Source organism: Myotis lucifugus, unplaced genomic scaffold (assembly GCF_000147115.1).
Source record: "Myotis lucifugus unplaced genomic scaffold, Myoluc2.0 scaffold_1297, whole genome shotgun sequence".
Taxonomy (NCBI): Eukaryota; Metazoa; Chordata; class Mammalia; order Chiroptera; family Vespertilionidae; genus Myotis; species Myotis lucifugus.
Window position 1 is genome coordinate 36,679 of NW_005872345.1, and position 12,074 is coordinate 48,752.

Genomic DNA, 12,074 nt, shown 5'->3' on the forward strand with positions numbered 1-12,074 from the left:
GTTCCTGGGGTTGCAGGCTCAATCCCCAGTGGGGGGGCGTGCAGGAGAGCAGCCGAGCCATGGTTCTCTCTCATCATTGATTTTTTATTTAAAGAATGTATTTTTATTGATTTCAGAGAGGGAGAGAGAGAGATAGAAACATCAATGGTGAGAATCATTGATTGGCTGCTTCCTGCACACCCCCTACTGGGAGATTGAGCCTGCAACCCGGGCATGTGTCCTTGACCGGGATCGAACCTGGGACCCTTCAGTCCGCAGGCCAACGCTCTATCCGCTGAGTCAAACCAGCCAGGGCTCATCATTGATGTTTCTATCTCTCCCTCTCCCTTCCTCTCTAAAATAAAGATAAATAAATAAATAAAAAATAAAAAATCATGAGACTGGGTACACCAACAGGCATCCCCAAGGTTAAGGGAGGCCTAACAAAGCACCCGCCGTGGCCACGACCGGCCAATAGGTGGCAGCAGCCGCCAGCGTGCTAGGGCTGCCACCCTGACGTCCAGGGAGAACCAGGCGTCAAGAACCCACTCAAGGTCCTTTCTGAGCCCCGCCCTGTGGGGTGGGCGCTGTCCTGGGCTGCTCACCTGCCAGACGGGCCTCCCGATCTCACTCAGAGGTGACACTGGGGAGCCTGCCTCCTCCCAGGCCGTGAGGGCACCCTTCCCACCCCCAGGCCTCCGGCGGTCTGACCCCAGGCGGCTGGGCCAGCGGTCGCTATTGCACCAAGTAGACGGCACTGGCTCAGCCACCGTCTCCTCCAGGAGGTTGTGGGGACTCAAGGCCAAGGGCCCGCCGCCCAGATGCACACAGCCTCGCGCGTGGCCAACAGCAGTAAGTTGGGTTTTTTTGGGTTATTTTTCCATAGATTTTTAGAGAGAGTGGAAGGGAGAGAGGGAGAGACAGAGAGAAATATCGATGTGAGAGAAACACATCGACTGGCTGCCTCCTGCATGAACCCCGACCAGGGCTGGGGACCTGCAACTGAGGTCCATGCCCCTGACCAGAATCGAACCCGGGACCCTGCAGTCCGCAGGCCAATGCTCTATGCACTGAGCCAAACTGGTTCTTCGCCCATCGTCTCATCTGCTGTCCCCTCTTCCCCCCTCCACAGCCATCTGTGTTGGGGGGAAGGGAAAGTGTGCTGGGTGTGGCGGCGGAAGTGGCGGCCGGGTCTGCGTGTTGTGAAATAGCCCCAGTTCGCGTTGATGGGTGTGTTGGGCGGCTCTTTTTCCCAGAATGAACAACAGATAAGCAGGTCGCTCATGGCAACGCTGGGGGTTTCCTGGCAGCGGGAGGGCTCCCTTATCGAGGGGGGCCATTTCCGTGGGGCGTCCCCAGGAAGCCTGCCCAGCTGCGCGTTGGGGTTTTGTGTGAGATGAGGGAAGAGAACCTCGATGAATCTACAAGAAAAAGGGGGAGCGGCCCCAGGCCTGAGAGACCCCGAGAGAAGCTAAGGAGAGAGGACAGGGGGGCAGGGACAGGGTGCAGGTGTGGGGGCCACAGAGGGGTCTCCGTCCCTGACAGGCAGCCCACGGCGGCCGGGACGCTGCTGACAGGGTGGCCAGGTCCCCAGGGGAGGGAGGTCTGGCCCAGCACCCCCGGCCCAGCAGCCCTGCAGCTGCAGATCGGGTGGGCGGGCCCCTTGGCTGCCACCCGCTCCCAGGTCCCCTCCTGGGAGCAACCCAGTGTCGTGCCCACTCAGCTGCCTCAGGACGTCCCTGATCCCACAGACTGTGGCCGGACGTCCTGGGAACCAAGGGCCCTGGGACTCAGTTTCTTTGTTGTTATTAATCCTCACCCGGGGATATTTTCCCATTGATTTCTAGGGAGAGTGGGAGGGAGAGGGAGAGACAGAGAGAAACATCCATGTGAGAGAAACACATGGATTGGTTGCCTCCTGCACGCACCCCGACCAGGGCCGGGGCCGGGGCCGGGGAGGAGCCTGCAACCCAGGTACGTGCCCTTGACCAGAATTGAACCCGGGACCCTTCAGTCCACAGGCAGACGCTCTGTCCACTGAGCCACACTGGCCAGGGCTAGGATTCGGTTTCAATGAACAGGTGGGGAGGGCTGAGCAGGGATACAGGAACAGCGTGGCCGCGAGTACCTTTCATCCGGATGCAGAACTCGCCCAGCAGGCTCTCCAGCTCCACCTCGATGGTGCACATGTTCTGTGAGGGGACAGGGGCGGGGACGGCACTGGTCAGGGCTGGGCAGCTTCCGGTCAGCCCAGAGCCCCTGGCGCTCGCACGGCCGGACCCAGGGCGCACCGACCCGTCCCCACTGAGCCACGCCGCCCGGAGGGTTCCTCACAGCAAGCTCTACCCAGGCCGGAGCAAGCCTCCGCGTCCGGGACATTGCGAGCACAGAACAAGTTAGGTTACACCCTAAACCAACGATCCCAAATGCAGGCATGCTCTTTCATTTTTATAGATATTTTTATGGCTATTTTCCCATTGATTCTTAGAGAGAGTGGAAAGGATGGGGAGAGAGCAGAGAGAGAAACATCGATGTGAGGGAGACACATCGATGGGTTGCCTCCCGCATGTGCCCCAGCCAGGGCCGGGACCAAGCCGGAACAGAACCCGGGACCCTTCAGTCCGTGGGCTGATGCTCTACCACTGAGCCAAACCGGCCAGGGCTGGAATGCAGGGTATCCTATAAGAACCGGCCTGAATTCCACAAAAGGGCAATATCATAGGATGTAGACGAAAGAGACAACCGGATGGAAGGTGTTCCATGGACCTGGGTTGTATCCTGACGTTAAAGACAAAGACACTAAAACAAGACACTGTGGGGCCAATAGGGGGGATGTGGAAACACGGGGTCTGAGGGGATGCTGCAGCATGGCTCACCTTTCTTAGCTGGGGTCACGGTGTGCATGTGCTTATGCGGGGGACACGCGTGTTACAGAGGTTACCATTAAGAAATCCGTGTGAGCCCGACCGGCGTGGCTCAGGGGTTGAGCATCGACCTATGAACCAGGAGGTCACGGTTCGATTCCCGGTCAGGGCACATGCCCGGGTCATGGGCTCGACCCCCAGGGAGGGGCGTGCAGGAGGCAGCCGGTCCATGTTTCTCTCTCATCACTGATGTTTTTCTCTCTCCCTTCCTCTCTGAAATCCATAAAAATATATTCAAAAACAAAAACAAAACCACAAAGTGACCCTGCGTGTCACCCAAGAGGTCCCGCCGTCCGAGGCTGAGGCAGATGCCCCTCTGGGGACTGTCCCTCAGACGCTCCCGGGCTGATGACGTCACCCGGGAAATCTGACCTCTGACGAGGCCCCAGGGGACGGGGAGCAGCGCTGCCTTAATAATTCAGCCATTTCATCGGACGCACTGGTATCCGGTGACCCCGAGGGCACAGGCCTCCCTGCATCGTGTGCTCGGCCCAGGGGACAGGCAGGAACCAGGGCAGCCGGCCTCTCTGTCTCCTGCAGGGACAGGAGGGACATTGCCAACTGCCAGCGCCGCCAGGCAGGAGGGCTCGCCACAACCGACTGTGGGGTGACCCCCACCACGGCCTGTCAGCTCTCGGGGTAACGCTCGGGGGGACCGCACAGGGAGACTTTGGAGGTGCATGTAAATGGAAAAAAACAGGGCATGTAGCCCGGCCAGCGTGGCTCAGTGGTTGAGTGTCGACCTATAAACCAGGAGGTCATGGATTGATTCCCAATCAGGGCACATGCCCAGGTTGGGGGCTCGATCCCCAGGGTGGGGCGTGCAGGAGGCAGCCGGTCCATGATGCTCTCTCATCACTGATGTTTCTATCTCTCTCTCCCTCTCCTTCCCTCTCTGAAACCAATAAAAATATACATATTAAGAAATAAAAAGCAAGAGAGACAAAGGGTAGGACTCCTGTGTGAAGAGCAGAGTGAGATGGGCGCAGGGCGCCGTGCGTGCTCTGGGCGGTCCCCGCAGGTGGCCGCGGGCCGGTGCACCCACCTCCGTGTACTCCTTGTGGCTCCGGTGCACCTCGGCCAGGCTCTCCCGGGCGGCCTTGCTGTTGGGGGACGAGGCGAAGGCCTGCTTCATCTTGTTGGCGCCGTCCTGGAGGCGTCTCTGGATGCAGTAGGCTTCGTAGAGCTCGTCCACCTGCCGGGATCAAGCGGGAAAGCCAGGGCGCTGAGTCCCGATGGCGCTTGAGCCCGTGGTTCGGACACGCTGGTCCTGAGCTCACGGGGGCTCCGGGAGAAGGGCACCCTCTCAGAGGGAGGCCGTCACTGCGGCCTTCGCTACGAGGGCCCCTTTCCACGTCAAAACCGACTGTCCTCCGAGCCGCTCTCCCAAGCGCAGAAGGTGAAAAGGAATGGCACGCGGGTGGCCCATGGGAGAAGGTGTGGGCCCTGTATACGCCACAGGTGTGGGTTACCTGTACATGGGACAGGTGTGGGTTACCTGTACATGGGACAGGTGTGGGTTACCTGTACATGCGACAGGTGTGGGCCCCTGTACACGCCACAGGTGTGGGGCAATGAATGCCGGCGCCTCCTGTGCACACAGGAGTAGGGGTGGTTATAAGCTTCCCTCCGAGGTGAAGACTTTGTTTTTTTTTAAAAAATGTATATATATATTTTATTGATTTCAGAGAAGAAAGGAGAGGGAGAGAGAGAAACATAAATGATGAGCGAGAATCATGGACCGGCTGCCTCCTGCACGCCCCTCACTGGGGATGGAGCCCGCACCCGGGCCTGTGTCCTGGCCGGGAATGGAACAGTGACCTCCTGGTTCTTAGGTTGACGCTCAGCCCCTGAGCCCCTGAGGCCCGCGGCCGGGCAAGGTGAAGACTTGTACGCGCCATCGTCATTTTACGTTAAGAGAGCGTCACAGGTGACAGTCACACGCCCAGGCCGAGCTTATTGTTAAAGGGCAACTCGAGGCTTCTCACTGCAAAGGGTGTTTGTGAATTCTCGGCTCCACAACCACCGGGACGCTGCCCTCAGGCCAACAGCCACTGCGAAGAGGAGCTGCCCCACTCGGGGAGCAGACCGTCTCTCACTCTGGGGGCCGATGGGTCGTGACTGGGGGGGCCTGGCCCTGGGGCGTGGCTCTGTGAGTTGGAGCGTCGTCCTGTGCACCAAAAGTTTGTGGGTTCGATCCCCGGTCAGGGCACATGCCCAGGTTGTGGGTTCAATCCCCAGTTGGGGCGCCTACAGGAGGCAGCCAATCGATGTTTCTCTCTCACATCAATGTTTCTCTCTCTCTCCTCTTCTCTTTAGAGTCAATGAAAAACACCCTCGGGTGGGGATTAAAACAAAAAGAAAGAGGGGGGCAAGGCCTGGAGGGGTGGCCTGTCTGCTGACGGCATCTCTGGGCTGGCGACAGGCATGGGGGGCGGTGGCCGCACTTTAAGGCGAAGCGGAGACACCCTGGTGAGCGGGGTAAATGCGGGAGCCCAGGCCCCGGGCCTGGGGGTCCTGAGATGTGGGTTCACTGGGTCAGGGCTGGGCCGGGAATCCGAACTTTCAAATGACTGGCCCGAGCGATCTGACGCGGGACGTGCGCCATCAACATGCAGGAACACGCGCACGGCGCCTCCATCGCTGCCAGCTGGGCGTATCCCCCTGGGGGCTTCGGAGACGCCCCTCGACCCGTCCCCACCGGTGTCTCTATGACCGTAACCCGCTCGCCGGGCCCGGTGTTAGCCTGAGCGGCTCAGTCTGTTCCTTTGCATTTAGAGCAGTGGTTCTCAACCTTCTGGCCCTTTAAATACAGATCCTCATGTTGTGACCCAACCATAAAATTATTTTCGTTGCTCCTTCATAACTGTCATGTTGCTACTGTTATGAATTGTAACGTAAATATCTGATATGCAGGATGGTCTTAGGAGAGCCCTGTGAAAGGGTCGTTCGACCGCCAAAGGGGTCGCGAACCGAAGGTTGAGAACCGCTGATTTAGAGAGAAGTTTGTTCTCTGTTTTCGTTACGTGTCAGCCTCTCTGAGCCAGACGGAGTCACGCTCCAGGAGGAAGGGTGGCTTTGCGTGCATCTGTGAGCCAAGCGGTGCCTCAGCAAGTGAGCGGATTAGCTGCCTCACCCCGTGAGACGGGCCTGCTGGCGGCCTGCAGGGACCTGCGCAGACAGCACTCCCGGCCTCCGAGACCGCGGGACCCACGGGACGGACAGATGGAGAACACCGCCTGCCTCCGGAGCCGCCTTCCTGCTGTTCTTCAAACTAAACAGAGCAACCTGTCCGAGCTCGCCGGCCCCACCGGCACCTCATGGGCGTCACTGTCCTGCTGAGCGGGCTTCGCAGACAGGGCGCGGTTCATTCTGCCCCGGTCGCGGGGCCATGAGTGGGAGCCGCAGAGGGGTGGCCGCCCCGTGTAAGCCCGTCACAGGGCTGGAAAGGAAAGGATGCTGGGGACCAGCCGGCCGCGGGGCTCAGAGGCTGAGCGTCAACCTCTGAACCAGGAGGCCACGGTTGGATTCCCAGTCAGGGCACAGGCCCGGGTTGTGGGCTCCATCCCCAGTGTGGGGCGCGCGGGAGGCAGCCGATCCATGATTCTCACTCATCATTGATGTGTCTCTCTCTCTCCCTCTCCCTTCCTCTCTGAAATCAGTAATAATAACAACAATAATAAAGAAATCCTCCCTGAACCACTGGCCAAGCTCAGGCCAAAGGTGGGCTGACCAGGAACCGAAAACCAGGCAAAGGCCCGGGCGGCAGTTACCTTGCTGATGTGAAACTCCAGGCGCCGCATGTACCGTTCAATCGTTTTAATTTGCTGGAAGGAAAGGGAGACGTGTGAGCGAGGACAGTCGTCACAGCGCAGACGGTCCAGGCCTGCGACCGGCCGCCTCTCCCCTCTCGTCCTCGGGAGGCCCGCGCAACGCTCCGTCCTCCTCCCCTGTCTCTGCTATCTGAGCGTCTCCAGCATGAATCTGAAGGGCATTTAAACGTCTACCCTGGACAAACACGCTGAGAAATGGGCTGCCCGGCCTCTGGACTCTGTGATTCGCGTCTGGGAGGCCGTCATGGCCTCACTGGGTTTCTGTGGGGACGCATCACCTTGGAACGGACCCAAGTTCCCCCAACAACGGGCACATTTTATCAGCTCGGAGAGGAACACCCTTCGCTCCACACTCCGTGTCTCTGAACTTGAGGTGCGTCGCCCAATCGCTACGCCTGTGGGTGTCGGACAGGGTGGCGGCGGGTCTCGTGCCGCCTCTCGTCCGTTACAGATACTATTGCACGTGCTGCCTCTCACCACCTGCTCAGATGTCCGCGAGCGGATCCCACCGTGATCCAGCGCGAAGGGCGCGCACACAGGCGTGGAGAGAGCAGCGCGTGGACTACAACGACCCACATTGACAATGGGCTTCGAAGGGTCCTGTCACTGGGGGCAGAACACCCATTCTCAGGGGAAAGGAAACCGTGTCACTGCGATCGCGGTTCCTTTGGTGGAGCATAAGGTAACGGTGCACTTTCCGATCAGGTCCCTCTGACTCGGGGAGAGGTGGTGGCTGGTATTTACACAGAAGGCGGGGCAGGGCCTCCCAACGCTTGGGAACCTCTTAAACTTCTCAGCACTGAGACGCCCACAGCAGGGGCGTTTCCATGAAAGTACCACTGGGTCTGGAGAGCGCAGCACCTACTCATCAAACTCAGAGGTTAAGGCACGGGTTTTCCGGGCTTAGAAAAGTCGCCGCTCGCTAGGCTCCCGCCGTCCCTCAGAGGGGACCTCGGGCTTATGTCCCCCCCAGCGCAGAACGGTCACTTACCTTGTCCAGGTCATACAGCACACCCTGAAATGGAAAATAAAAATAATTAAAACGTATCTTCGGCAAGACTGCTACTGACATTAATAGAGGGATGGGTCTGCGTGCCTGCATTGTCAGGGAGACAATGACCAGCCGTAAGGTTCTTTTGGGTTTTCTGACATTGGCTTTAAAAGAGGACAAATCTGGGTTATTTTAAATCCCAGCAAGAGTACTTTTTGTTTTTGTTAATCCTCACCTGAAGATACTTTTCCATTGATTGTTTTTAGAGAGAGAGGAAGGGAGGGGGCGAGACAGAGAGAGACACATCCATTGACTGCCTCCCGCACGTATCCGGACCGGAGCCTGCAACCGAGGTTCAGGCCCTTGACCAGAATCGAACCCGTGACCCTTCAGTCTGCAGGCTGACACTCTAACCATTGAGCAAACTGGCCAGGGTGGGTCTGCTTTTCTGGAAGGTTCTTCTTTGTATCCACCTCCATCCAGGAGGAGAAGACACTTAGCCAAAAACAAACAAACAAACAAACAAACAGAAAACAACAAAAAACAAACAACCCCAAAAAAACAACAAACCTAAACACACAATCACCCCCACGAGTCAGCACCCGGGGACGCGGGCACCTACCAGGCGGGAGTTCCTCCTCATGTCCTTCAGCTGCGCCGTCAGCTTGTCCAGCTCCGTCTGGTGGACCTCCAGGTACTCGCTGCGAACACAAGAGGACGCGCCGCTGTGAACTCGCGGCCGCCGCTGCGGACGGACCAGGGCTGCTGGCCTCCCTCCGCGGGGCAGGGCCGGAGCTGGCTCTGCAGGCAGCGGGGGGACGAGGGGCTGCAGCTCCCCAGTCGCTCAGCTTAGGCTCTGGCACTGCCTCCGGGACCGCCCAGGTGGTCAGAGGAGACCCCCACGAGGCCGCGCGCCGGCACAGAAAAACCAGCGGGCGGGGAGGCCGCAGAGCTGTCTGGCTCCACAGCACTGACTGGGGTGGGCGACGTTCCCACGCAGGCGGGCAGGTGTGTTCTGGCCAAAGAGGCCGAGAATGTAGCCGGGAAGGTTCCAGAACCGTCTTCAGCAAGCGCTGAAGCAGGCCTCCTGTGCACAGTGCTACACGGAAGCCAATACTCCCCGGGGCCAGTTAAACACGTGGCTACTTCACCTTCCTCGCTGTCACGGGCATCACCTCGAACCCAACAAACGGCCCACCTTTGGGATTAACCTAAGGCTTCCTCGATGGCGGTGCAAGAATGAAATATCTACACCGGCCAGCGTGGCTCAGGGGTTGAGCATTGACCTATGAACCAGGAGGTCAGGGTTCAATTCCTGGCCAGGGCACAGGCCTGGGTTGCGGGCTCCATCCCCAGTGTGGGGCGTGCAGGAGGCAGCCGATCCATGATTCTCTCTCATCACTGATGCTTCTATCTCTCTCTCCCTCTCCCTTCCTCTCTGAAATCAGTAAAAATGTATTTTTTCAAAAAGAAGAATAAGATATTTACTACAGAAACGGACATTTTAAAATGATCTCGCAAGACTCGTTTTTCCTCTGGCCCCCACCCCCCAGCCTCTAGGACCGAGAAAGGGTGGGCCCCCGGCGAGGCTGGCGCTCTTACTCGAGTCCGCCTTTCAGGGCCCGGTAGACCTCCTCCACCCTGGCCGGCTGCGGCTCCTTGGGGGGGCTGCTGTTCTTGTGCCCTAAGTTATGCATCTTCTTCAGTTTGGCCTGAGGCTTCTTGAGAGCAGAAGCATTTTCAATGAAGGAGTTACACCTGTGAAAGAAGAAAGAGCAGAAATTGTGGCTCCGGCGACCAAAGGAATTCCACGGAGAAAACGCCTCTCAGGCATCTCGGGTTTGTGTCTGTGTCTTCGGGGGAAGGACACCGCTGAGCCAGCACACACTGCGTTTCTCGGCAGTAGATGTAACTGCTGAAATCTGGAAGCGTTGCTGGGCCGTGCTTTCCTCCAGTCAGGTGACAACACGCCGAGTGAAAATGTATCATGTCACTGGGACCCCACAGGAAACCAAGGACACATGCTCCCAGGTGGAAATAAGAAACAGGCAGAAGGACATACACCGACTTAAAAAAAATATGTGCATCAGCAACGTCCGGCATGAACGTCTACTAAATTAGACTAGGGTGTGAATGACTACCTTTGTGATCAAGCGCCACAAGCAGGACAAATGGCTAATGCTGTGTAGTGTTAGAGCACAGCACACAGGGCTGGACTGACGGGTTTTTCTTAAGCTCTGTTTTCACGGAGTACGTTAGGTTTGGGTTTAACATAAAGCCCAACGTCTCTGTGAGTGGCAGGGAGGCAGCCAGGATCCAGCAATTTCATGTCTGGGTATTTCTCCAAAGGAAACAAAAACACTAACTCACAATGATTTACACACCCCGTGTTCCCTGCAGTGTCATGGACAGGGCTCACGATGTGGAAACAACCCCAGCGTCCACAGGTGAATGAATGAATGAAGACACGGAGATGGGCATGTATACAACGGAATATTATTCAACCATAAAACAGAGTGAAATCTTGCCCTTTGCGACAATATGGATGGACCTAGAGAGTATTATGCTGAGTGAGAGAAGTCAGACAGGGAAAGACAAATGCCATATGATTTAACTTACATGTGTAATTTACACACACACACACACACACACACACACACACACACACACACACACACCAAGCTGAGAGACAGAGAACAGCTTGGTGGTCGCCAGAGGTGGCGGTGGGTGGTGAGCTCAATAAGTGAAGGGGGTCAAAAAGGTGAAAAAGAAAAAAAAAGGTAGCAAATCAAACTAGTGAGAAAAGGACAACATATGATGTTGCAATGGAAAATTACAAGTCTTTCTTGTTTTGTACGAAAACATGCAAATATCCACCCGCAAACAGGCACATGTATGACCTAGGTATTCCCCAAAGTAAATAAAAAAGGGGGAAAAACCTCACGAAAGGACATCTGCCCTCAGTGGGGATGACATAAAAACTGAAGAGATTCTAGAAAATGCTCCGTAACGGCGAGTGCCTGGGAAAAGCCGAATCTGTTGTAGCTCAGAGAGGACAAACGGTTCAAACCTTGGAGGCTCCTGGGTGATATTTCTCAAAAGACCTAAAAACAGGGGTGGGTGGGAGTAGGGAGAGCTATCCCCATACACTCGCAGCTTTTCCTATATCTCAGCCACCTGCTCTGCAGGAGAAATGCTGAATGATAGAAAAAAAATGTCACAGCCCGGCCGGCGTGGCTCAGTGGTTGAGCGTCCACCTATGAACCGGGAGGTCACAGTTCGATTCCCGGTGGGTTTCGGGTTTCATCCCCAGTAGGGGACGTGCAGGAGGGAGCAGATCCATGATTTTCACCATTGATATTTCTCTCTCTCTCTCTATCTCCCTTCCTCTCTGAAATCAATTAAAAATATTTTTTTTAAAAGAAACAACAGTGCTTCATTGGGGTGGCTGACATATTTTCCAAGGCAGAGATGAAAGTAAGACCTGTGTGCGTGTGTGTGTGTGTGCATGTATGTGTGTGTGCATGTATGTGTGTGTGCATGTATGTGTGTGTGTGTGCGCGCGTGCTCGCATGCACGCTGATGAGGCCGCGTGCACACAGATGCTGTGCACAGCACCGAAGCTCAGCTCCTCCTCAGCCGCACCCCAGGGGAGCCCCGCGGACTTGCCTGGACCGCCGCTCCTGCAGGCCGCTGAACCCCGCGAACGACTGGCTCCGAATGATGCCGTTGGGCCCTCCGGGCGAGAAGGACTGGGTTCCCACCAGCATGATCTCGGGGAGTCTGGCCGGCAGCCCTGGAAGGCGGAGAAGGCGGCTGTCAGGCAGGTTCAGGCAGACAACCCTACGCGTGTCAGCAGCGAGGCCGGGGCCACGGGGTCAGGCGGTGAGTCAGGAGCCCTGGGGGCTGGGGCCCCGCCCCCCCCAGTTCTCCCTGAGCCAGAGGGTGGCTCTCAGGTGCGGAGACATAAAGCCGGCCTCCCGGGACAGCAGCAAAAACAAAGGCCGCACAATCATCAGGCTAGGTCTCCGCAGGGAGATATATAATTTTAAACAAGGTTCAACCACGCCTTCCAAATCAACCTCCTTTACGGTTCCTTCTCTACACCACAGGAGCTTTTTACTCTCCCCAAGAGAAAGCCGTAAGCTCTGTATTTTTTCACATCGGGTACATTTTTGGCTCTTATCCTTTTAATCCTTTTTTTAAAAAAATTGAGTTATTCGGCTGGTTGAGCGTTGACCTATGAACCAGGAGGTCACGGTTGGATTCCCGGTCAGGGCGCATGACGGGGTTGCAGGCTCAATCCCCAGTGTGGGGCGTGCAGGAGGCAGCCGGTCCATGATTCTC

General features: G+C 56.9%; 1 protein-coding gene across 1 annotated transcript in view; it reads right to left on the reverse strand.

Annotated features, from left to right (window-relative positions):
* RIPOR2 (RHO family interacting cell polarization regulator 2) overlaps positions 1-11,519 on the reverse strand; it is a 30,694-nt gene extending 19,175 nt beyond the window's left edge. Inside the window, exons 1-7 of the mRNA XM_023748346.1 lie at positions 11,397-11,519; positions 9,330-9,485; positions 8,350-8,428; positions 7,728-7,751; positions 6,677-6,730; positions 3,949-4,098; positions 2,108-2,171 (exon numbers count right to left, since the gene is read on the reverse strand). Of these exons, the coding sequence (XP_023604114.1) occupies positions 2,108-2,171; positions 3,949-4,098; positions 6,677-6,730; positions 7,728-7,751; positions 8,350-8,428; positions 9,330-9,485; positions 11,397-11,497 (628 nt within the window). The 5' untranslated portion in view covers positions 11,498-11,519. The remainder of the gene's footprint in view (positions 1-2,107; positions 2,172-3,948; positions 4,099-6,676; positions 6,731-7,727; positions 7,752-8,349; positions 8,429-9,329; positions 9,486-11,396) is intronic.
* Positions 11,520-12,074: the final 555 nt, after the last annotated feature.